Source organism: Paramormyrops kingsleyae, chromosome 3, assembly GCF_048594095.1.
Source record: "Paramormyrops kingsleyae isolate MSU_618 chromosome 3, PKINGS_0.4, whole genome shotgun sequence".
Taxonomy (NCBI): domain Eukaryota; kingdom Metazoa; phylum Chordata; class Actinopteri; order Osteoglossiformes; family Mormyridae; genus Paramormyrops; species Paramormyrops kingsleyae.
In genome coordinates this window covers 3,231,209-3,255,968 of record NC_132799.1, presented here as the reverse complement: position 1 = coordinate 3,255,968, position 24,760 = coordinate 3,231,209, and the positions used below count along the sequence as shown (strand labels likewise).

At 50.9% G+C, this 24,760-nt stretch overlaps 1 protein-coding gene across 1 annotated transcript; it reads right to left on the bottom strand.

Moving 5' to 3' along the window:
* Window positions 1-1,335: 1,335 nt before the first annotated feature.
* slc30a6 (solute carrier family 30 member 6) lies at window positions 1,336-22,676 on the bottom strand. Its single transcript, XM_072709395.1, has 15 exons — window positions 22,173-22,676; window positions 21,357-21,403; window positions 20,557-20,643; window positions 19,166-19,250; window positions 12,933-12,975; window positions 12,751-12,816; window positions 11,705-11,785; window positions 10,378-10,413; window positions 9,324-9,418; window positions 6,982-7,030; window positions 4,773-4,892; window positions 4,528-4,630; window positions 4,163-4,210; window positions 3,935-4,003; window positions 1,336-2,770 (listed from the first exon to the last, which is right to left on the bottom strand). The coding sequence occupies exons 1-15, from the start codon at window positions 22,354-22,356 to the stop codon at window positions 2,207-2,209; spliced, it is 1,677 nt and encodes a 558-aa protein (XP_072565496.1). The 5' UTR covers window positions 22,357-22,676; the 3' UTR covers window positions 1,336-2,206.
* Between the last annotated feature and the right edge of the window lie 2,084 nt (window positions 22,677-24,760).

The following is a 24,760-nucleotide window of genomic DNA, read 5'->3' as shown; positions in this document are numbered from 1 at the left end:
TTACTAAACAGTTTCGCGTGACATTGCGCAGACCAAAGCTGCATCTTCCTCTGTTGGAGATGCGTGGAAACGGCGATGTTTAGCTGCTGGCGTGGGATTTTATAATGGGGTCACTGTACTGTGCGAAACACGCTAAAATCATGACAAGTGGCATCCCAGCTCCAGTTGGGTCCAGCATGCCGGACAGTAGCGATGTCATATGCAGCGTACATGCCTGACGTGTGCAGAAACTCTGTCCAAGGCAGGAATGTGCTGGTTTAACAGAATCTCCCACCACCCCCTAGGCAACGGTCAACCCTGGACACCGTCCACTGGAAACTTCTGCTCACTATCTGGAGTCAAACGGAGATGTTATCCGACCGTAATTCAGATAACGGTTAGATGGGTCCATTTTGAAACATTTTGTATAAAGTTGTTGTTGTTCTCTTATGTGGCTCTTTAGGCAGGTCTTCCTGGTGCATCGTGGGAGAAGTCCGCAAAAGGAGGCAATGAGAAGAAACACTGCCCCTTCAGGCCAAACGAGCTCAGTGCAGGAGGCACAGTCAGCTCAGGCTTCAGGTTTCCACCTGTCACTGACTGTGCTGAATATGCTACAGTCCATAACATTTAGCATGAAAGAGTGAAAGCCGGCTTGGCAGCCTGACTAAACTGTACCCAGACAGCAGGAACGGTGCTGCGTTCAGTGGCTGTCGAGCTGCTGATTTTCCGGGGCGTAGCGGCAGTGAGACTTTGTAAAATCGGGGAAAGAAATCCGCCTGCTTTTGGAAGGGGGGATTAAGGTGCCACTTAAGCACATTTTCCATATAGAAGTACAGCATGTTTACACTGCATGTCGCCCAATGCAGTGACTGCACTGGCTATGGACACACTATGCATCACATTTAATTTAACAACATACATTTTTTAAGAAGCAGTGTCAGACTGTCCCTGGAGCAGCTGGGGGCTAAGGGTCTGGCTCAGGACCCTATGGTGACATCGCCCTGCCAGCCCTGGGATTTGAACCAGCAACCTCCCGATCACAGGCGGAGCCACACATCCCCCGCACGCCATATCCTCCAACATACCTGATGGCAGGGGGCACGTACACATTTATCGCTAGAAACGTTGGAACTGCGAACGGAGTGGATTGTCTGAGATCGAGGTCCCGCCGTTTTACCCGATTATACCTTAATGACAGAACCTGACCAAGTGAGCACAGTGTAAACCTGCGGTGACAGGCAGGGAAGCGAAAAGAAAATGCAACGTTGTGTCCTGAATGGGAGGAGCACACACAGAGGGAACTGGGTATACTGGAACAACTGGAGGCTGAACATGACACCAAACAGCTGAAACAAATTCAGTAAATAATTTTTATTCCTAAAACCTGTGCACTAAATGGAATGTAAGTCTTCGGATTCTAACAGTTTTTGCTCCACAGAGGAACCTTAAGAGTATTAAAATGATACAGGTACCGTTTGCGATATAAGCCGCACAGTATAATACGCTTCGGTTGTTCAATTTCCAAAGTCTGAAAAGGGGGGGGGGGGTGGTAGTGTCCAGGACTCCTGCGATTGGCCAAAACTCTCTCCAGGGCCACCGCAACGTGATCAAAAAGACAGGGATGAATTCCTCCCGTCCAACGTGTAGCGGCGGCTTGGCTCTCAGGTAGTTATGCCCCTCCCCCACACAAATGACCCTGCAGCCCCAGTCTGGTCGGCAGGATTAGTGTAACACGTCCTATTCTGCTCATGGGAGATTAGGCCAGAATGCACATTAATCCCAAAAACACTGACAGTCTAGCTGACGGCCTCCATTTAAAGTGCATTCTGATCCACTCCCCTTCAGAGTCGATGAGGTCACACACCCCCCCATCCCGCGACGACAGGCACAGCCATGCTGAGCGCCACGCCCCTTTCTACTCTCTCGCTTCTGAATGGACCACTGGAAGGGAATTTAGAAACACAAGCAAGGCAGACAGACGGCTGCGGGAGCGGGCCGGTCATGTGACCCCTAAACAGAGACGCCCACTTTTTTGGAGCACGTGTATGATACAAAAAACCATACATAGGACCCCAAACGCTCACTGGGAAATAATACCAAAAATAACGATAGAAAACCTTTAATGCTGAAAATGAGTCCAGGTCCCAGGAAAATAAATAACACAAAAGCTGTGCCAACCCGCCCCCCCCCCCACACCGATCTTTTCTCGCTCTGTCGTTTTCCAGGCTCAGGGTCTGAACTGGGTGAACTGGGTGGGGGGGGCCTGCGCCCCATACCGGTAAGGCGCGGGGCCCAAGGCAGTTCTGAAGGCCTGATTATGAGAAAGGCCGACGCCCACTCCGAGGCCTGCTCCCATCCCGAGCCCAGAGCCCGGCCGCACGGCGCCCTGTCCAATAGCGCTGTTATATGCGGCCGCCCCGTAGGCGAGCCCCAGGCTGTGAGGCCTGTGGAAGTGCGCCATGGGCAGCGTGGCCGGGTTGATGCTCTTCCCCGGAGTGTTGAAGGAAAATTCGGGTGGGGGGCTGCTCAGCTTGGCCGGGGTGGAGGTCAGCGGGTCCAGCTCCTCCGCCGACTTGGCCGCCAGTGCCGGGGCACCGGGAAGGACGCTGTAGTCCGAGGCGACCAGCACACCTGCCGGGAGGCTGCTGGCCACCAGGGGGGGCCGCATCCAGTCATCCTTGAAGATCTGAACTGTCAGCGTGGAGACCAGAGTGTGGAGGCGGCTGGTCACATGGGCCAAGACCATTTGCTCGCTGGCATCGCGGCGGATGCGGACGTGGATCGAGCCAGCCTGTCCGTGCAGAGACAGCGACAGTGGGTTAACACTTCAAACTCAATCCCATGTTGGCAATATCAGCATATCTGACTATCAAGGGGGACGTACATGCCTGTTGAAATCAGGGTTGGGGCCATTCTGGAATGCATTCATCAATTCCAATCCAAATCAGGAAATGGATCTGGAATTGGGACTGGCGAAAAAAAACTACGGGGAGCAGAATTGGAATTGAATTCGAATTTCAGGGAGATTTAAATCCCTGCTCCAGTTCCTGATTTGAATTGGAATTGAGGAATGCATTCCGGAATGGCCCCAACTCTGGCTGACATTAAAATTAGCTATTTTAAATAATTACATACTGATATACCGCACACGCACAGACACACACGGACGGACTTTACCCCAGACTAATCTGCTAGTTTCTCATGTGACGAGTAGGGAAACGCTTAGAGAAATATTACAGCTCAGTCTAAGCAGAAAAAAGCTACCAAGCCAGACGTCAACCCCAGTCGGGTCGTGGGGGGTCGGTAAGGTTTGTGGGCTTTTTCGGTTTGTGGCACCTGGTTCAGCACCAAAAGCAGGAAGAATTCTCACACAAAAGCATCCCAATACTCCTTTAACATTCAAAACACTTAATAAATCAACTTTGGAAAATCAACCTTTACTTATGACACATTAGAGAACAGTAGCAGCCTTGAGCTGTGCAGCTTTGCGAGGTGAAGCGCCCCCTACAGCAGAGAGTGTGTAGCACAGGCAGGCTGCCCCGTGTGAGTCCCTGCTGCAGCAGGTTGAATTACACGCCTGCATTATTTAAGCATGCTGCACTCCTGCCATTGTACACGGGGCGGACCCAGCCACCAACTGCCCCGTGGGCTGAGCCTGGCACATGTTACGTATGCCCAACAGCCGGAGAGAATGTGCTATGTGACAGCAGGGCAGACCTGTCACAGAGCGAGGCGAACGCCACGTGGGGTCCCCTACAGCGCGGACACGAGCACGACAGACAAGCACAGGAGCCCTGACCTGCGGCTGATGGGGAACAGGCGTTCAGGAGATTCACTGGTGCATGGTAAAGACCAAGGGGGGGCTAAAATCACACATCACACACAAGCCCTCGGCCACCATCCTGGAAGCATTGGAGCCCAGAACGGAGCACAGGGCAGCCGGCTGGGCACGTACCAAGGAGCCAAAGCCCACCGTCCAGAAGTGCTCGTTCCGGACCTCTAAGACTCCATCCAGCGTGGAGACCTGGGCAGGGAGCAGGACAGAGCACAGGGTTTATCCTGTAGACACGGTGTAGCTATAGAAAATACCATTTAGCGTTTGGGGTCAGACTGGACCATAAAATAAAGCAACTCGGCACCACGTGTCAACGTTAGAGCAGATCCGGCGCCGGGAGACACTCACCTCTCGGAGCACTTTATCCAGCTGGCCAATGACGTGGGAGGGCGTGGTCTGTGTGTGTGTGTGGGGGGGGGGGTGTGGAGAACAGCAGCAGGTTAATCTACAGGGTTACTCACTCACGCACGCACCTGACCCAACACACTCCTTTATGAGGGTGGGGGGGGGCACAATGTTACTAATGGACATCTTCTAAATGCTCAAAGTCAGACAGTTGTTGTGTTAAAATCCTTCTGGGCCAGACCCACAGCCGCTGGTTTATATAAAGACCTGGTAGGTGCAAACATGAGTGTCTGATGAGGCTTGGAGAGTGCTGCATGTGTGTCGACGCGTATAGGGCCGGCAGGGGCGGGGGGTTGGTGATGAGGTACCTGGAGCAGCACCTTCCCGCTGTAGACGCTCATCGGGTACATGGTGCCGAAGGTCATCAGGGCGATGATCACAGCAGAGGCCGTGTCCATGGCGCTGTAGTTACTGGGGGCGGAAGCACAAAGGCTCGCACTCGGGGCAGAGATTTCAGCAAAGGTCTCCGTATGGACCCAGAGATCTGCGGTATTCAGCGGGCATGGAGAAGGCGGGACGCCAGGGCGGGCAGGTGGGCGCACGGCGGACTCACTTGATCTCGATGAGCATGTAAGTGACGCAGAGCGACAGGGCGCCGGCCAGGTTGATCAGGACGAAGGGGTTCATCCGCGGCAGGAGCACGCCGCTGAGGCCTGGGATGACCCCGCAGAGGCTGCAGGATGGGCTGCGATTAGGGCACACGGAAACCAGGGGGGCGGGGCCACAGGGACACTGAAAGACGATTGGCCCTTGCCGTGACCCCACCCCTGTCACTCAGCGATTCCAAACATCTCAGCAGCTAATAAGGCTGGCCCCTCTGTATGAATTATGGCCCCACCTTAAAAAACCTAGAATCACCCATGAAAGAGAGAGATTTCATAACAGGAAAACAGAGCCTACAGCTCCTGACACGTTCCCATGTGAGGGGGTTCCAGGCTGTTTCAAACAACTGAATTATGTGAATTATTTATCGGGGGGGGGGGAATGACCAGAGGCCTCTGCGCCTGCGATCGGAACATTGTCAGTTCAAGGCCCAGCCTCATCAAAATAATCATGTCTGAGGGACCTAGAGCAAGGCCCTTAACCCCCAGCTTCTGGGACTCTGCACACCGGCTGACCTGCCCTGTGACCCCCAGACTCCCGCTAACCTGCATTTGTGTCTGTGTGTCTCACGGAGCGCAAGGTAGGCGAAGAGAAGCATTCCAAAGTGCCGGCACTCGTACTTATGCAAATGAAAAACACTGTGCTTCGCCAGTCTTTGCCTTCAAAATGGAAGTGCAAAAACAGAACACGTCCTTCACTAACTCTTACATCACCGCAAGGCGCGAGAGGCTATATGCCAGGCTTAAAACCAGCTATAAAAACACTGAAGACTAGCCTGGCGCTCCATAAACAGACGGACACCTCCCGACATCCCGAACTGCTGTCAAACTCCCGCGTGGGAACACGATCCCGCTTGGTGACGCAGAGAACAGGCTGCGGCTTGCTGCTGGAAGGCCCTCAGACCCGGGATACGGCATCGCAGGAACGCCGCGACTCCGCTTTAATCCCTCAGGTCCGAACAGGTAAAAAGCGAGGGATTAGCAGGAGGTGCAAACACGACACCCGATAACGTCCCGGGACAAACGCGGAACCTCCCTGGGAGCAGCGAAGCCTTAAAGGATCAGCCTCTCATTTAGCTCCACATGAGAGGGAGGCGGATTCTTACATCATACTGCGTATGAAACGTCGTAATCTGACTTCATAAGAGGGCAGAGCGTGGCTGTGCCGGTGATCAGAAAGCTGCTGGGTTTGGCACAGTGATGTCACCATTGGTCCCCAGAGCGAGTGTGATTAACATCTGCTACCTTGCAGTGGCAGCGCCCAGTTGTGTCCCACGGACACTGTGTCACGTCATTGTTTATCTTAGACGCCCCCTTCCACACCCATGAAAACCCCCCCTGAGGTCGCACACCTCTGGGCTACATACTCTCGGGTCCTATGGAATGTGAAAACATTGCAGGAGCATGCAAATGGCCCTTTGGGGACAGTCCCCCCCAGCCCACCCGCCTGCCATTTCCGGCACGTCCTGCGAGACGGCTGAAGGATGACTGGCATGCTATAAAAAAAATCCAGGACTTAGGTGAACAGGTAAGGCCTTGGTACCAGGAGGGGCGTGGATACGGGTCGGGACCCAGGTGGGTGTGGCCAGGCCCAGGGGTCGGGACCCAGGGAAAGGTGCCCCCCCCTCCCCCACACAGCAGGGGAGGTGACCGAGCCCTTCAAAGCCTCGCCGCAGCCGGGGTGTCAGTGACAGGAAGCTGAGAGCTGCGGAGACTCTGTCCACTCACGCAAATCGATGTGTCTAGCTCAAAATACGGGAAGACAAAAAGGGGGAGGGGGGCAGCGTGAGGGGGGGGCGCTTGGAGAACAAAGACACGATTACAGCTCCTGCAAATAGTTCGACCGGACGGGACGTGGGGCGATTCCCAGGAAAGAAAACAGCACGTGCTGGTGCCTCTCGATGCCGGCTTGATTACAGGCAGATATTCGTGGTCAGTATCGCCCCCCCCCCCCCCCAAAAAAAAGACCATCCTTCTGTGTCTCTGGCACAATCTGCCACAGGTAACTGCATCCTCGACATCTGTGTCCGGGGCTCCTTGTGGGGCCCCCCGGGTCACGGAACGACCTGGTTCTCTCGGGGTGGGGGTGGGGGCTGAAGATTGATGAGGCGGGGGCTGATTTGGGGGGGGGGGGCATTAATGGCTGAAAGAGTATCTTACCTTCGGCTCAAGTCTGCGACGTGCTCCTGAAGCCAACTGGTGCTGGCAGCTGTGGGGGGGGGGGGGGGGGGGGCCCGGGGTTAGTTACACATCCACATGCATGCAGGCGACCACCACAACACTGCTGCCATCTGTCCCAGTCGGGGGCACTGCTGACCACAGGCCGGGATCGACTGGGCCAGTACAAAGAGGCAGGCGGTCAGAACACACTGCGACCGCTCCCCCAGCCCGCCCCCCCCAATCCACATCCCGGCCATCGGTCCCCCCCGACCCACAGCTCGCCCCTTCCGGCCCTCTGACGCATCAGCGCCGCTGCCCCCGATTCTGTTTGACAGTCTGTCTGTGACAGAGCCTCCCCCGGCAAGAGCGACCCAGTGCTGAGGAGCGAGTCGTCAGCGGCTGCAGGCGTGAACACAGACAGTGTGCGTGTGCAAGCAGAGAAGCAGGCTGGTGCCAGTGGGCCCAAGCTGCAAAGGGCAGAATCTCCCCGAAAGGCCTCAGACAGCAGCAAACACTGACTCTGTCCCAGGGAGGATGAGCGGACGGCGCTAAAGCATGAAAGTCAGATCAAACTGACAGAATCTCTGTCCAATAAGCTCCACGCAAAACAGCAAGTCGAGCGGCATTGAGGTTCTGGGGTTAATCCTGAGCCCAAACCCATAAAGGGACCTAACAAACATTTCTGCTTTAAAGCAGACTGAGGGCAGATTCGTCTGCCCACCTGCAAAGAGACGGCCAATCAGAACTTAAAATGAAAACAAGAAAGCTGGAAATGGCCAATCAGAATTAAATCAATAACAGAAGGCCGAAGTTAATGTAGGATCAGCATGACATGTCCAATCATGCTACAACGCTCAGCGGGTTGTAATCAGAGTCCCAGTGCGAGGTTCCCCAGACTGGAACGTCCCCAGCCCACGGCCAGTGGCTCGCACCATGGGCCGGCCCAGAGCGGGATGCTGGCAGTATCAGTTAAACGGCACCCTGCCAGCGCTCGGAACGGTTGGGGGGACCGGCCGGACAGGCCCGACGGATCGCATGTCGGATTCACCCTAATGATGGGCGAATTGTGGGTTGCCCCATCAGCCAATAAGCCAGCAGATATTCAAGTCCCCATAACCACCAACCAAGTGTAATCCAACCACTCTTAGCAAAAGCTTACATGCTACACATTAGGCCGATCGCTAAAACATTCACATCATTATAAATATCAGCATTACTATTATTATTCGGTAAACAGTACATCAAGATGGATGGTTAAAGCCCAGTCGTCAGTGTAAGGTCAACTGTGTACCGTCGCAACGGAGCGCCCCCCCCCCAATATGCAATGCACCGCTGGTCTCTTATTGTGAGGCACCTGTGGGTAGGGGCCGGTCATGGGCACACACAGCCTGCTACTGTGACATGCTCATCACGGTGTGCTCTGATGTGATTCAGCCTCCCACAATCCTCCACTGTGACAGCCGGATCCAATGGTATAAATGCACGTGCGCCACTTTAATTAGGCCCGAAGCTGAAGTCTTCCTTCCCTCAGCCGTTACAGTCTGCCGCCGCGTTTGTCTATAAGCTGTCAGTCCCATCGATTCCATGATAGATAAGGTCCTATGATGAATAAATTATTCATACAGATGAGAATAGATAAAACAGAGATACTGGACACCTTTGTCTTCAGCAGGATGATAAAAAAGGACAGAGGAGATTAAAGCACCCATCGCTGGCAGGCTGGAATGCCTTTGTCCCACTCATAATGACATTTCAGGCCCACTTTATATTGAGAACCCAGCAGCAGAGATCATCGGTGTGACATGCGAGGATACTGACACTGAGACCTCTAGTGGTCACTCAGAAAACCGCGGGCGGCAGCATGTCGCCCAGTGATGAAGCGGCCTTCACACTGCACCAGGCAATCGATGTCGATGATGCAGCCCTTACCGTCGCCACCCGAGTCATGGATGTCCGCTGACCCTCACGGTGTTTCAACCAATCGCAAGGGGGCACAGACTCAGCAAGATGGAACTTCTCTGCATTTTATTTGTGGGATTGACCTACAACTCGGATTGAACACCAAAAAGACGGCACCACGAGCAGGAGTAGAAAGGGGGGGGGGGGGGGGTGTTCACTACACCTTACAGCGCGGACTCAAAGCAGAAGGTGCAGACCCACACCACGGCAGAACCAGTATCAGCACCTGAGAACCACCCCCCCCCCCCTCGAAAGTTTCCAGTGGGAATCAGGGTCCTAACCTGTGGGCCCAAACCCAGTCACAGCAGGAACGCCACAACGGCCGCTGGCCAGGTGAAGCCCTGAAGTGGGGAGGCGAGGCGGGGGGGGGGCAGCGTGCTTACCTTCCGAGACGTAAACGAAGGGCTTATTCTTCACAGACAGCAGGGTCATCAGGTTAAAGAATAGGCCCACAAAGGTCCCCACCAGTAGCCGGCCTCTGCAAAGACGGGGGAGCCGATAAGCCAATCAGCTGAAGGCATTTATTACCCTGCTCATAATACAGCAGGACATACCCTTAACCACCATGCCACCTGCTGGCCAGCGAAACTAATCACAAGTGCATGAAAACGACGCCCTGATACCAGATAATCCCTGAAGACTGCATGAGTCACAAAAAGAGGAGGACACCAATTCTGCTAGATGGCCAAGGAAGATGGCCTTCTATCGCTCAACATGCCACTTACAACGAACAGTGATTTGCAGAACTGAAGCCCTTAAGAATTTAGCTGAAAATGCAACAAGAAGTTTCAGACACAAAGACCCAAATTAGATTATTCTGAAATAACAGAAGGCTGGGTTGTTGTTTTCACGCTGGGTTTCAGGCTGCGTTTGCTGTAGACTGATGCTGGATATGTACCAGTGTCTGTATGTATGTATAAATAAATACTTAAAAATCTCCCAGTAACCTCCAAAATACAGAATCACCGGCACTTAGAGGCCCCCGTTTGCACGGCTCAGCTGCACTTTGCCGTCCAGCGACGGTCACGTTACACGTAAAGTAACGAGATCGCCGATCCTGGCTCCGGCCGCGGGAACATTCGGGAGAAAAATCCCTTTAAAATGCCATACAAACAAATCAATAGGGGGTGTCGGTGTTCCGCGCGAGACTGCGGACACACGCATCTGATGGGTACAGGACTCAAAACAGATCAGGTCTCCTGAAGTTTTAGCTGCATGTCACCCGACGTCTGAAGCAGGAGACTCGTCACTTTAATGGCCAACGGCCCGAGTTGTTCCTGATATGTTCAGCAGCTTCCCGGCTGGAATCGGACCCCGATTCACAGAAAATGGGACGAGAATCACCCAGGACAGGTAAATCCAGACACTCCAGCTTTAAGACATTGTTGGATTTTTATGACAACCCCCCACCCCTCCGCTTCGGTCATCGTTACTTACGTGTGGATTTCTGGCTGATCCATCAATCGCTCCACGCTGGACAAACAGGAAGGGGGGGGGGGGCATTGAAAAATGCATTAATACAGATAAACATTGGACTTGACAGTAGAAGTCATCTTGACCTCATGGAGGGGTGGGGGGGGGGAACGCACATACCTGAGCTTAAAACTTAGCCAGTAAACTAAGCCGGGTCACACTTTTAACCTCCTGAAAACCGTCTGCACATCAACACATGAAACATTCATGGCTACTTCGTAACACCCATGAAGAGCCATGAGCATCGCGAAACGTTTTACTGGTCATTCAACACTGAGTGACGCTCTCAGGAGGGACTGCATTTAGCTAACGCACAGGGAACAGTTCACACTGAGAGGCCACATTATTGGTCCAGCGGCTTGGTGATGCTCCTCCACACAGCCAATCACGTGGCTGCACCCGACCGTAATTCACTTAAAGATAAGATAGTGTGTACTTGTCACATGAATGGAATGTAACAGCAAAGATGCTACAACTCAACGTAACAATAATGTACTACATTATAAGCCATTTATTATGGGTTTTTATAATGCATTTCTTCAGTACATTACCCCTAGCTGTGCTCGACTTGGCAGATGACTGGACAGGTTGTGAGTGTACAGGCCAATCGGTGCTAAAGAGACATTAGGGGGCGGGTCTATGATATTCCAGGCATTCCCTGCCCCACAGAGGCTCATTGGGTCTCCAGCATAACGAGGGTTCAGATGGGGGTCAGCAGTGCGTCTCGGGGAGAGCCTGGGGAAAAAGTGGGCCGGCCTTGGCACTGCGGGCAGCCTGCCCTCTGGCTGACCCTGAGGACGGGCTCGTCTCCCTGCCGGGCCGGGCTGGGTGGTACCTGCTCGGGACCATTAGCGGCTCTCAGGAGCTGATCACGTGTGCATGTGCATGTGTGTGTGCGTGTAGAGGAGAAGCAGTCACTCAGCAAGTGACAGACTGTTTGGGCGGGTCAAAACCCAAACCGGCCTGTTAATTGGCTGCTAAATGCACCAGCCGTGACCCTTATTTCCCCCAAAAGGCACTGAGTCCATCACAAACCAAGCTGATCTAGCTGGAGGGGGGGGGGGGGGCAGCTCGGTGTCAGACTCTGATAAAGAACCTTGCGGGTGTGTGCAAATGAACAGCCACACAAATAAAGACACACACACACACACAGACACAGACACCTTTTGTACAGACGGAGAGGTCAGTGATCCGTGGGTCACACATACTCGTCCCTAAACAGCCATGGGGATGGTGTAGAGGGCAAGTAGAAGAGCAGTGAGGAAGAGGAGGAAGAGCAAGGGCTGGCTACCTCTCCTTGAGGATGAAGAGGGATCCCAGCTGCACCAGCACCGTGGAGGCGAAGACCGCCAGCACTTCAAACCGATCAAACCTGCAAGGCGCAGACATGGCTGTGTTCAGTGCACATCTGCTGCACGCATCTGCACCCGCGCAGGACACTGCACGCTGTCCACTGCACAAACAGCCTGTCATCAAGGCTGGCTCGTTCCCAGGCCTCATCCATCTCCCTCCAAACCCGGGTCGTGTGCTGCGGGTTCCGGTCCGCTTACTGGACCCGCATGTTACCGCGGTAAGAATGCAGACCTGTTACACGCCAGCGGCTTTTAGGCCGCTTGTGCAAACTGCTGCGTGCGAGATGCAGAACGAGCACTAATGCACCCCCAAAACAAAAACACACATCAGCTGGCTTTGTTAGCGTTCACCGAGTCGTGACAGTCGGCCAATTAGGAAATTCAGTATAAACCCCTCCCCTCAATACCTTCCCAAAAACAGTCATGCTGACTTAATGTGACTGGACATGTTGACAGCAGCATCAATGTTCTGAGCCTCTAATTGCCTGGGTTCTTCCACCCTGTTCCACTTCAAATCCAGACTTTACAAACTATTAGGGGGGGGGCAGTTTAAAAACCACTACAAGCTGACCCCCAACGAAATATGAGTGCTGTATATGACTGACACTTGTAAAAGTACTAAAACACAGTCTTCAGGTAGAAGTATTCAATCCCCCCCGCCCGCCCATCGATTTCAAAGTACATTTCACAAGCTAAATTTCTGGAGATCTTCCTGGGGGGGCTTGGGCCTTTCTCCTTGGAGGGCTGCAGACCAGACAGCTGTGGCATGCGGGACCCGCACTGTCGCAAACCCTCTGTTCCAACGCCACAGATTGATTTCTGCCTGCAGCTTATGCCGGGACCCAGCTATTGAACCAAAACAGGACTTTTAAATGACTCATTTCTGACAGAAACGCCGGATCCTTCTGGAAGCAGCAGGAGTGTCAGATTCCAGACGGCGTTATGAATAATGTAGGCATGCGTGACGCGCCCGCGTGGGACTCACCCGAAAGAGTAGACTGGGCTGGGTTTCGTCATGGTAACCCAGTAACTTATGAGACAAGTAATCAAACTGTGGGAACACAAAGGGGACAGTGATGAGCCAACTGCTGCCGTGGGGGGGGGGGGGGGGGGGGGGGGACAGGGGAAAGTTCCGGAAACTGCGTCAAAGCAGGCAGACGGCCTTACCTGAAGAGATCGAAGATGGTGAGGTAGCTGTATGCAGTTAAGGCTGAAACAGGATAGGAAACAGAATCAAATTAAAAACACAGAAGCCACTTAAAAGCCCATTAAGGTAAAACAGGCAACTCACACTGGTGAACAGCATCTACTAAATAAGCAATAATAAATTGGTGCAAAACCAGCATCTACAGCCAGGGGGCAGTGTGAACACCAAGGTTACACAGGTCCCCATTATAAAGCACTGCTCTGTCTGCTCAGAGATGCCTTGAACCAAAAGTATCCTGCCAAACAGTTACCAGTGGACCCCCCCCCCAAAAGGTTTTTTCCATGCAAGACGTTTTACAGATTGCGGCACCATTGATGTCCCTTGGTGCAGTGTTTACTTCATTTATTCACTCATTCTCACTTTCCTCAGCTGCACTACACAGCAACTGGTGCCCCCTGTAGGGCATTCCCTGCCATTGCCCACCGCAGGCCCGCACGCATCTCTTTTAGGGTTCACTCTCTTCCTGGACCTTGGGACTCTCGGCTGCCGGCATAACAGGCGTTTAAACGCTGACCCACACACACACACACACACACACACACACACACACACACACACACACACACACACACACACACACACACGCGCACCCACTAATGCGAAATGCCCATTTCCCGCACCACCCCCACCCTCGCCATGCCCCCGCCGTCTGAGCAGGAGGTCACAGCAAGTTCATGCTCGTATTACGCTGAGACCCACAACAAAGCAGCGGATCGGAACACTGCCTCCGTGCCCAATTTGTCCAATCGACTTTAAGTGGATATATAACATATTTACCCCACAGAGGCTGAAAACAGAACACTCCGACTCTCAAACGCAAAGATGCAGACAGAAGAGATGCGGCACACACGCCAGAAGGAGCCACAGCCCCTCTATGCTACCGCTATACTCATGCAGATGCCCTTCTCCACTGGAGATATTCAAACATCGATTTTAAGGTATTTGGCCTTAGCTAGACCATCCACTGTACTTCACATGAGGTACTGGACTATCCACTCCACAGTAAAGAAGTATCTCTCCCCATGGCAAGGGAGTATTCTCAGGGGGAGTACCTTTCACCATGGTAACACAGTATTTTTGAGGGGAGTACCTCTCCCCATAGTAAAGCAGTACTCACAAGTAGGCTGGCCTTCATACTGCCCCCACGCCCAGCAGATTAGAGCAGAGTGACGTTTAGGCCTGGCTGCAGACTGGCCTCACCTAAGCAGGATGCGCTTAGGGACAGATTAGCCAAGACTTACATGGAGGGGTAATTCTGTTTTCACACGTCGCTATGACATGCTTTGCCAACGCCGCTGATCTGATCAGGAGGTGTAACGGGACGAGGACGGGGGCACGGCTCAAAAGAAAATGCAGACTCAAATTTACGCCTTCAGGGTCTTATTTGATGAGCCATGTGGGGTCGAAAATGCATGATGCTTGGAAAAAGACAGCCGACGTCACCAAAACAAACGAGACAAAACCATACAGCTGGTCAGAACAACTTAAGAGATAAAGATAACAAAACCAGCCACCTAAATAAAGCAGAACTATTTTAGATACAAAAGATTCTCCTCAGGGATTCTAGACTCAGGGATTTGCAAATTCAATAAAAAATGGCAGCATGCATTTAGACGCCCCAGTGTACGCATTCAGTCGTTGCTGTTGGGGGCTTTAGCGTGGAATCACACCAAAGCTGGCAGGAAGCTCTCGTTGGAGAAACATCTCAATAAAGCCCCCTCAAAAAAAATGAACCCCCCTCCCCAAAACTGTCGGGGAGGACAGGAATGCGGACACAGGTGGAACAGGCAGAAGCAATAAAAAGCCCCCCCACCATACTCAAAAAGCACAGGGAAAGAGTCTTGTACAGTTTTATGAGCAGATTAAGGTCACTTGGTGTGTTTACAGAACAGATCAATGGAGATGAAAGAAAAGGCAGCAAGGCCAATTGAGGTAAGAGAAACCGGCACGCTGGCTGAATATTTAATGCGGCCTGCTGAACAGGAGACAACACAGGCGCGCAGCCGGGCCGCGCAGCCGCGCAATTCATCCCTGCCATTTTATTTCCGGCCCAGGGGACCAAATCCATTACTGGCATTAACTGCCGGCTGGTTATCAGAAGCATAAGCACAAAGTTAAAAGGGGGCCTCTTTTGGGGGGGGGGGGGGGGGTCACCTTGCCGACCCCGGGACCCCAGGGACGGGGGCCCGCGCCCATTACTGAGCGTGAGGACACATTCAATCCGCGACCGGGAGCCTTCCCTGATTCGGGGAAGGGGTTTGCAAACCGCAGCACTTGATGGTGAGCAGTGTATCGAGCGGCCCGGCTCGGGTATCCGCCAATGTGGCGTATTTAAAAAAAAAAAAAAAAAACAATAGATCCCTGCATATGTAAACTAAAAGCTTTATTGACTGACTACACAGAAGCACCTGACTGGGAAACCAGAGCCGGCAAGAGGAAGCAGAACCCCCCCCCCCCGCTGACTCGAGCGGCTCAGGGGCGTAAGGTGAGCCGCCGGAGACGCTGCTGATGCGGCTGTGCCCTCGCCCCCCCGCAGGGAGGAGAGATGTCCCTGTGTCGGGTCTCGTCCCTGTGTCGGGTCTCGTCCCCGAGGAGTGCAGAGCCCCTCGGGAGGGCTGGCTGCATGCTGTGTCAGGCCCAACGGTGAACACCCCACAACAGCAGAACAAAACGGGCCCTGGGGCCTCACTCCAGCCAACCTGGGTCGATAAGTTCCCCGAGCACCTTGCTGAAGAACACCAGGACACTTCCTGCAGTCCGGTCCACTTTGCTGCCCAGATCGTACCACCGGGAACATATCAAAGAATGGAGTCGACATACATATGCAGCCGGACAAACCGGGAAATCCTAACAGGCCCTTAAAAACCCAAACGCAAAGAGGCAGCCCAAACGGAAGGACCAGGAACTCCAGACGGTACCATCTCTGTGAAGAGGCTCCTGGAGGAGCCAGGTCACATTCGGTGGGTAAACCGCTAATTACATCACTGCTCGCGGCGGTATCAGTGTCACGCGATAACGGGCGCTGACCGGCGAGCAGATGGAGGCCTCACGCAAACGCCCAGATTTCAGTAACTTCTGTGAAGGACGCTATCTCCAGCACACGATAATTAATAGGTACACTTCTGTAACGGGAAGCTGCAGATGGCCAGGAGAATCCTACACCTTAAGTGGCCGGCGGTAATGAATAGATGGAGAAGACAAGCCCCCAAGGAGACTCGCGGCGGGACAAGTATTAATGTCTCCATTGGCGATGAGCTCATCTTTCCCATTCGGCCTGACAAAAGCCTCTCTCTCTGGGTGTTTCTTTGGATTGCCTCCTTTCCCTTCAAAGGCCGGATATGCCCACGCTTTCGCTTTTACTTCATATCTGCCCAAAACAGCCAACAGCTAATGGTCAACTTGGAGTTTAACGTCCATTTATGGGGGGGCATGTGGTTCTCTGAAAGGAGTTTCTCACACTGTTGCTTAGCGCCGGTGTCCATGGCGAAGGAGCGCTTTCACAGATTACGAGGACCGGTCCCTCAAGCGGCCTGACAGTACGACTCGGCCGCACTTCAATGGTGACGGGGATGGTTGAGGCATGGGAACCAGACAGGAGACACACACACACACACACACACACACACACACACACACACACACGCCGTAATATGACAGACACAGTAAAACCCTCAACAGTATGAGGTCACATGGGGGGGGGGGGCTCTTGACCACTCTGAGCCGCATGAATGAGGGTGACGAAGCATGTAAACACGTTTGACGTGGGGGGGGGGGGTAGGGGCAGAGCACTGAACTGATTACTGCTCAGAAATGGGATGCAATGCAATTGCAGTGCTTTGACGACGGTGTCCCACCTGCTGTCCCAACACTGCTCCTGGAAGCTTGGTAACCAGTAAGCATGGGCTGCCCCCATCACCATGTCAGCCACGCGCTCCACACAGCGGCCGGTGCTGTACCCATACGCTCACGCCACCGGCGACGCCACGTCACACACGGAGAAAACCTCAAACATTGGTTCCAAACAATTCGCCATCTTGCATACAGAGATACTCCCTCATTTCGGATCAATGAAGTTTATCGTATCTTATTTGCATTTACAAGACAGATTGTGTCTGCTCTCGCTTCGGAATATGGGATTGTCATTTATTTTATGTTTATTGCTTTTGTATGTGTGCTTTCTCATTTGTTAGTTTTATATTAGCTGATCATGCTTATCATTAGGTAGGTAGATTAGTTTAAATAGGCAATCATTTGGGGGGTCTGGAACGGATTCATTTACATTATTTGTGGAAATTCCACTTGGACCTTGAGCAAATCACAACTGAACCAGCCTTCTGGAAAAAAATTAAGTTTGTGTTCCAAGGTACCACAGTATTATGAGAGAGAGAGAGAGAGAGAGAGAGAGAGAGACACAGACAGACAGACAGACAGACACCGGAGTGAACGGTTACACACCCACTCCGTAGAAACGTGCTAGACCATAGGGTCGCAGGCAGCTGGAGTGGAACAAGGGGTGAGCAGGTCCGTTAAGCATCATGCTGATACCTCAGCCCTCAGAACCAGCTCCTGTGCAGACTGTCAACCAGTAAGGACGCACATGTAGCGAGCTCAGGAGGAGCACGAGCAGGAAACAGCCAAGCGAAACCTGCAGGGCCTGTATTCTGTATTCACCATTTGGGACTGGTCTCTGTTTTCCTTTTTTTAATGACCTACATGAGCGCTTCATGGCCAGGCAGCGCATCGATCCGCTCAGGAAAAGTGTTGACAAAAGGGGGACGCACGCATCGAGCCCAAGTACATACAGCTTCAACAGCGCGCAACTCGACACCGTCTTCCGGGGCAGAATTTCATCCCAGCACGCTGACGACCCCAAACTCGCTCCTGTGGACTCATCCGTTTCAGATTCTACAGGGCACCTGAGGTTCCAGTCCGTTTGCCCGCCGGCTCGCAGTGGAAGCCGGACTAACGGATGTCAGAAGGCCACAGTCGATTCCCGTCGGCCAGCTTCCGGGAAAATGCGCGCTGAGGGTGGTATGCAGTCGTCTGGTTTCATTGAAGACATGTTGAAACCTGCATGTGTCTCTTTAGTGCTGTTGCCACAGTAACCAGAATTAGGCCTGATTTTCCCTGTCTGTGAGTTGTGTCATCAATGGCAGGGTCACGGTTTGCAGTAAAGTATGATAAATAAAAATGTAATGTGCTTCAGGATAAAGTTACTATCCATCCATCCATCCATCCATCCATCCATCCATCCATCCATGAAATGCCACTGCGCTCAGAAAATGCCTACATTGCAATACTTCTTCAAATGTTTTCTTGCTGCAGTTTCAGAACAGTTCCACAAGGGGAACACATATTGCACTAATGAGTGTGGTGTTCATCGGCCATCAGATGGGATAACGGCAGGACAATAGCAGCTTTAACGCTATAAGAGCACAGGGCCCTTAAGTACACAGGAGCAAGGGTTCGAGAGCGGATTCAGGAGCGGAGTCATGCAGCCACCTCACGTGCATGTTGAACAAATGCAGGGATGCCATTTCAGGAGCAGTCATAGATGCATGTTTTTGTAGACCAGACGGCTTACAGAACAAATCAGCAACGATTGCAAGAAAGTGGCTGCTCTGTGGCTCCCCTAGTGGACAACAGCACAAGTCAGGGCTCAAAGAAAATATAAGGTGACATAATCGTACTGCATTCAAGAAATCTGAAGGAGAAGAGCGTCAAAAGATGGTAAAAAGCAAAATGCGGCGACATGTGTATGGCGTCGTGTCACGGGGAGCGCAGTGCTGCGGATTTATCCCTGCCGGTTCTGAGAAGCGCCAGACTCGCTTGGCAGGATTGTTTGTTTGTGGTGATTATTGACTTGGGTATTCTGTTCTCTATGCGGCACTGAGACTCAATACAGGGACGTCGTCCTTCTTCCTGCCAGGCACGAGGGGGGGGGGGGGGGGGCGGGGGTGCTGCAGTCTACTTTACAGCGAGCTGCATATCCAAAATTACAGTCGTCTCTCAGAGCAGCCGGACGACTGTCAAAAGTGACAGTGGCCTAAATCATACACCAAGTTACAGCACAAAGTTTAGGGCCTGATTAAAAACTGACAAAACTGCCCTTTGAAGGAGCCCCAGTTTGTCTGTTTCGGCTGCCGTTAACCAGCCACGTGTCATTACTGCAGACAACGAGCAGGTGACTCACCCATGCTGTTGGAGGAGTTGCACCAGGTGAGTAGACAGGTGACACAGACCACGTTGAGGGCCCCGAACAGCAGGATTCGCCAGGACTGCAAAGGAACGGCAGCAACACGGCCTTACTTAAACTGCTGGAACATTCCAGAAAAAAAATACACAGTCCTGGTAGGGAGCAAGAACATGGACTGTCTGCAGTCCCCGAGGACTAGATTGGGAAACACTGATCTAGAAAGTTCAGTTCCCTGACCATATGCTCATAGCCAGGGAAGCACTTCGAAGTGTAATATACACAAATAGAGGAGGTATGAGTAGAGTCACACTGGAATTATTTACTTTTTTGCATGTCACATCTTGCTGTATATAACTTTAAATATACGCATGTCCTTAAATATATTTAAATTTATTTACATCACTCAAGTGTCGTCAGCTTACACATTAATAAAGGCGAGAACATTTCATAAAGCTTTCATCTTACAGCTGGAAGCCCGACATGCTTATTTAACAACAGCAGTCTGACGCTCCTTCAAATATCTGATTCATGCCCTCAGATGCTGAGCTAATTCAGATGTTTGGATGAGGTAATGTCACCCTGACCTTCACCCCCCACCGCGTCGATCTGAAGTCCAAATTGGAAAGGCGCGTACACTGCCACCACCTTGCATATCACCCCTCGGAATATACGATTACTGCGGTAAGCATTATTATGACAGGGGCTGCGGCGGGCTGTCGCATGTGGGGAGGGGGGGGCACGTGCAGGCCAGCGGTGGGGTGCACGCCTCGCAGTGTCGCATGACCTTGTATGCGACGTGCTGGTGCCTGTCGATTCCCATCCGATGGAGAAGCTTGGGAAGACTGGAGTGCAGGTCAACAGCCCACGGCCCTGGGCGCTCAAAACAGCTAAGGACTCCCAAACAGGCCCCCCCGAGGACATTTATCCACCTGCCTCTGCCCCTACTTGGATGTGAGAAATACCCTCAGAGTGACAGGCACTAAAACAGGGGGGGGGGGGCGGCAGCATCACTGGGGATCCCACCAGAGTCACTGCCGGCACATGGAGTATCTGGTGGATTGCACACCGCCCCAGAACTGGGCCCAGTACCGATCCAGAATTCTGATCACCACTAACTGTCACTGGGGATAGAAACACTTGCCCATTTTAAGGAAAATGCCTTCAGAAATATCTATGGAGGTGTGTGTATGTGTGGGGGGGCGTTTAAACCAATTAACAAAATTGTCAATTTAAGAACATCCCATATGGGGAAGTCTAACTCTTACCAATTAGTAGCAACCTGGGAGCAAATGAACCTGTACGCACACGCAATACCATCATGCCCCACTGGGGGTGCTGGAGAGTGCCAGTCCTCAGCAGGGTAACGGTGCATTTTAAGGGTGACTCACCCGTCTGTCTGCAGCCACCAAGCAAAACTCTTGAGCAAACTTGCCGATGAAGGATCTGTGGGTCTTCCGGAAAGGATGGATGGTTCCCTGCATAAGCACAAACACACAAAGTACAGAATCGCATCTCAACAGAAGCTGTGAGCAAAATTTCACCTTTTCCCTCACAACCTCCTTTTAGAGCTAATTCTACCATAAATAGTATCAGTTCTGAGGTTTCCAGTTCATGAAACAAGAGCATTGAGGTGTGCACTTTCAGTTTACAGAACATACTGTCAATTTGTAATTTCAGAAGCATCTTATATCCAGGGATGCTATAAGAGCAGCATTTTGTTGTACACTTTGTTTTTTACATTGCGCAACTCTGCCATCTAGTGTTTATCCAGACACATGCACACAAATACTCAAGAGGTACAACTTATGAAAGAAATCTATCCATTGTCCAGATGCTTGGATCAGGTTGCAGTGGGACATGGAGTATATCCCAGGACACAAGGACAGTAAACATCCTGCCAGTCCATTGCAGGACTCACACTCACATACACACAACCATACATTATGGACAATTTAGACACCAAGTAACCTAACCGAACGTCTTTCACCTGTAGGAGAAAACTGGAATAGCTGGAGGACACCATCGTAGCTTGCGAACACAGAGGGCACTTATTTTAATCCCAGTATTGAACGATACATTTAATGCATGAAGGAATCTGAACCACACAGGAGTCAGTGTCGATATGAAAACACAGGAAGCTGCTTGTATGCTGACAACCCCGAACTCCACTAGAGTGATGTTCACGTACCAAAACATACGTGTCAGTTTCCCGCTTCTTCCGATGCACTGGAAGATCTGGAAAAGAGGAATGACAGCTACGGCTCAAAAGGTACGGGAGTGTCCCTGCATTATGGCCTGTGTTTCCGGGGACAGGCGCTGGACGGGATATGCAGCTCGGGCAAATGGACAGCGCCCGCTGTCTGCCAATTTAGACAGTTTACCTTTTTAAATGAAGAGAAAAACACGTTTCACCGTAAGGTCATTTTAAAAAGAGCAGCTACAGCCAGCTCACTTCCCACGAGAGATTTGACTATAAAACCTAAAAATAACTGACGTGGTAACGTGATCGCACTTTTCCATGCAGGCCCACGGTTTCACTACAGCTGCAGATATGACCATTATTTAAAATTCTGTCTCAAACAGCAATTATTCTGGGGGGGAAAAACCGGTCAGTAGTCAGTATAGTGTCAAAAATCAGAAAAAACAAATGACTCGCAAACACTTTGTTACTTTTGGGGAAACGATGTAGGAAAGTTTACTCCAGGCAAACGGACTAGTAAAAGATTCTTTATAGCTATTCAGTTTTCAAAAGGTTTAAATATGTTGCTTTCACTTCTAATTGTATGGCATAGAAACAGGCTTTTAATCGGGATATAAAAATAAAAAAAGTTTATTTCACTAGTTGAGCTGAGATGACGCTGTCGCGGCAGGGCGCACTAAAATCTGAAAAAAGAAACGGCAAAGAAATGTGGGTTTGTGGGGAAGGGGGCACCCTCCCGGCGGCTAGCTGGCTAAACGGCTAATCATCTGCTCGGGCTCAAGCAGAGCATCACAGCCGCCCTACCTGGCTCCTTGATGTTGATAACGTCCACGGCCACCATGTCAGGCTTATCCGAAGGGCTGACTTTTCTTTCCGTTACCCCGGAAGGGACAACGTCGGGTTTGGGGCCGAGTTTTCTGGGGTAATAATCCCCAACATTATGGTAAGCCAGACCTAGTGGAGACGTGGACGAACCTTCCACCGCCATTTTAGACGTCCTATAAAACAAACGCGAAAAAACATGCGACGGCGAGCCGTTAGGGCCAAAATGTTTGCGCGAGAAATGCGAATCTGTAAATGATAGGAGAAAGTTTGGTTTTTCATGGAGATGGAGACTATTATTGTAGTGGTGACAAATAAACTAAATAATACAGTCTCACTTTATTTTACTATGTTTATATGAAAGAGTTAAATCCATCCATCTTCCAACTGCTTTTTGGGATCAATGCGTTGCTTATCTTGGCATTGCCTAGACTCGTTTTACTTGTCGTACAGAAAACTGCAAGTCATGTTAACACGTACAGCTTTTAAAATGAATGTTGCAAATAAATGTTGAACCGCTCAGGTGGAGCACCCAAGCTGATATGAATTATCACGTGATATTGACTCGCCGAGAACGTAAATTGAGGTGGCACGTGAGTTTCGCATTGTTTGGTTGCGTGCGAGAATGAATGAAGTGAATCGCTGTGGACATTGTCACGTAACGCTTTTAAAAATCTAGGTGTGAGGGCAACTGTAATGACAAGCAAATATGCGATCAGTTCACGATTAGTTTCAACCTGGTGGTATTTCCAGGTCATGAAACATGAGCGCCACCAGATTGTAACTGATCACGAACTGATCGCATGTATGCTGGATCGGGGGTCTTGGTCATTTAAATATGAAATCAAAGATATTCATGTTCTGGTACAGTATGCAAATATTTTAAAATAAAACGAATATACAACGCCAAATTGATCATTTCAATTTCAATAAAAAGTGGTATTTAATATACCACTTTTTTCTGCATATGACAGTCTGAAAGTGCAAGTCTATAGAATTAGAATTAAGTGATCAGTAGTCATTGTCAACACACCACAGCACACAGTGCGCAACAATGAAATGTGACCTCTGCATTTGACCCATGTGTGACTTTCGTGACATACAGTAGCAGGGGCAGCTAATTCAGCGCCCGGGGAGCAGTGCTTGGGGACAGTACCTTGCTCAGGGTACCTCAGTGGTGACTTGCTGGTGGGGGATTTGAACCTGCAATCTTTCAATTACAAGTGCGCTACCCTAACCATCAAGCCACCACTGCATCATTGTATTACTGCACTATTGTTAAAATAAATGGTAAACCAATCAAATTCCAAGAACAATCTGCCACGTGATAACAGCAGAGGTAGAATGTATGGAAGCCGAAAGCTTATAAACTGTGCAGAAAATGCGCAATTAAAACTTATGTCAACCCATAAACATCCATCCATTTCCCATACGATCTTATCATGAAAAAAGGGAAAAAATGTACCTTCGCTTGTCACTGGGGCTGTACCCTTGTAATTGTACCTTTTAAGGTACATAAATGGACTCTGAGGAACAACATCATTACAAACATTATTAATGTACCATCAATGGTACACAAATGTTCCTCAGAGTTCATTTATGTACCTTAAAAGGTACAATTACCTACAGCTAAGTGTTCCATTGGCAGACCCTTGAGGGTATACAACCCCAGTGAGAAGCAGAGGTATAATTTTTCCCCCTTTTTTTTCTGTGTCATACAAGAAAACTGCAAGTCATGCCAAAACAGCTTTTCAAATCCCTAACCCTAATCCTAGAAGAGGTGCTTTGTGCCTAAATAGCTGCAACCCATGAATGTAGTATGTTTGATTCTGTCAGTCCCTCACTTTTCTTGGTAAGGATCATACTGAAAATATAATTAGTGAATAGATATAGTTTACCTGCAGTTTTGAAACGCGGGAATATTTTGGTACACTCAGGAAAATTGATATATAAGCAACCCCAAAAACTACATCAAAAGCGTTGGGGCTGTTTGCAAACCATACAGACTATTTACAAAGTAATAAAACTCTTACATACACGTAAATGTGTGTGCAGACTTGTCTCGAATTGAAAATCTCAGCCCAGCCAGCTGACCAAAATTGGCAACCCCGATTTTTACTCCTTGTTGTATAATTACAAATTCAGAAGGTGAATATTTTCTGACAGTATCATAAAGACGCTTCACCGTACTGAATGTTTGGTTTGGCTTAATAATGAATGGAAACCCAGATACGCTTCAGCGTTGCAATATTAACCCTTAGATGTCGTTGCGGTCGCTGCGCCCTGCTTTCGGCTTTGTAGTGAGAGGGATGGACTGTAAATACTTTCAGGTGGCATCGTCTTATTCAGCATGGCTTTTTTCTCTCTGTGGACTTCAGGGCAGCGCAGAATAGCACAGCATGTCAGATATCACAGGAGCGACGTGAGGAATGCTGTCTCACGGCGCTGGTTATGCAACACCTGGACGGGTAACACAGAGGACAAAGTTTTGGCTCGATGCACAGTTAGATATACACACTTCTGTGTTTCCTGGGGGAAGAGTATTGGCTTTCGGATTTGGAAAACATCAG

What these genes read in the sequence shown, in the direction of transcription:
- slc30a6 (XM_072709395.1), bottom strand. Translation starts at nt 22,356, where the DNA reads ATGGCGGTGGAAGGTTCGTCCACGTCTCCACTAGGTCTGGCTTACCAT. An exon ending in TGGTGGCTGCAGACAGACGG is followed by an intron (nt 19,251 to 20,556) that starts GTGAGTCACCCT and finishes GTTCCTTTGCAG; the next exon opens with TCCTGGCGAATCCTGCTGTT. An exon ending in CTTCGTTTACGTCTCGGAAG is followed by an intron (nt 7,031 to 9,323) that starts GTAAGCACGCTG and finishes CCCCCCCCACAG; the next exon opens with CTGCCAGCACCAGTTGGCTT.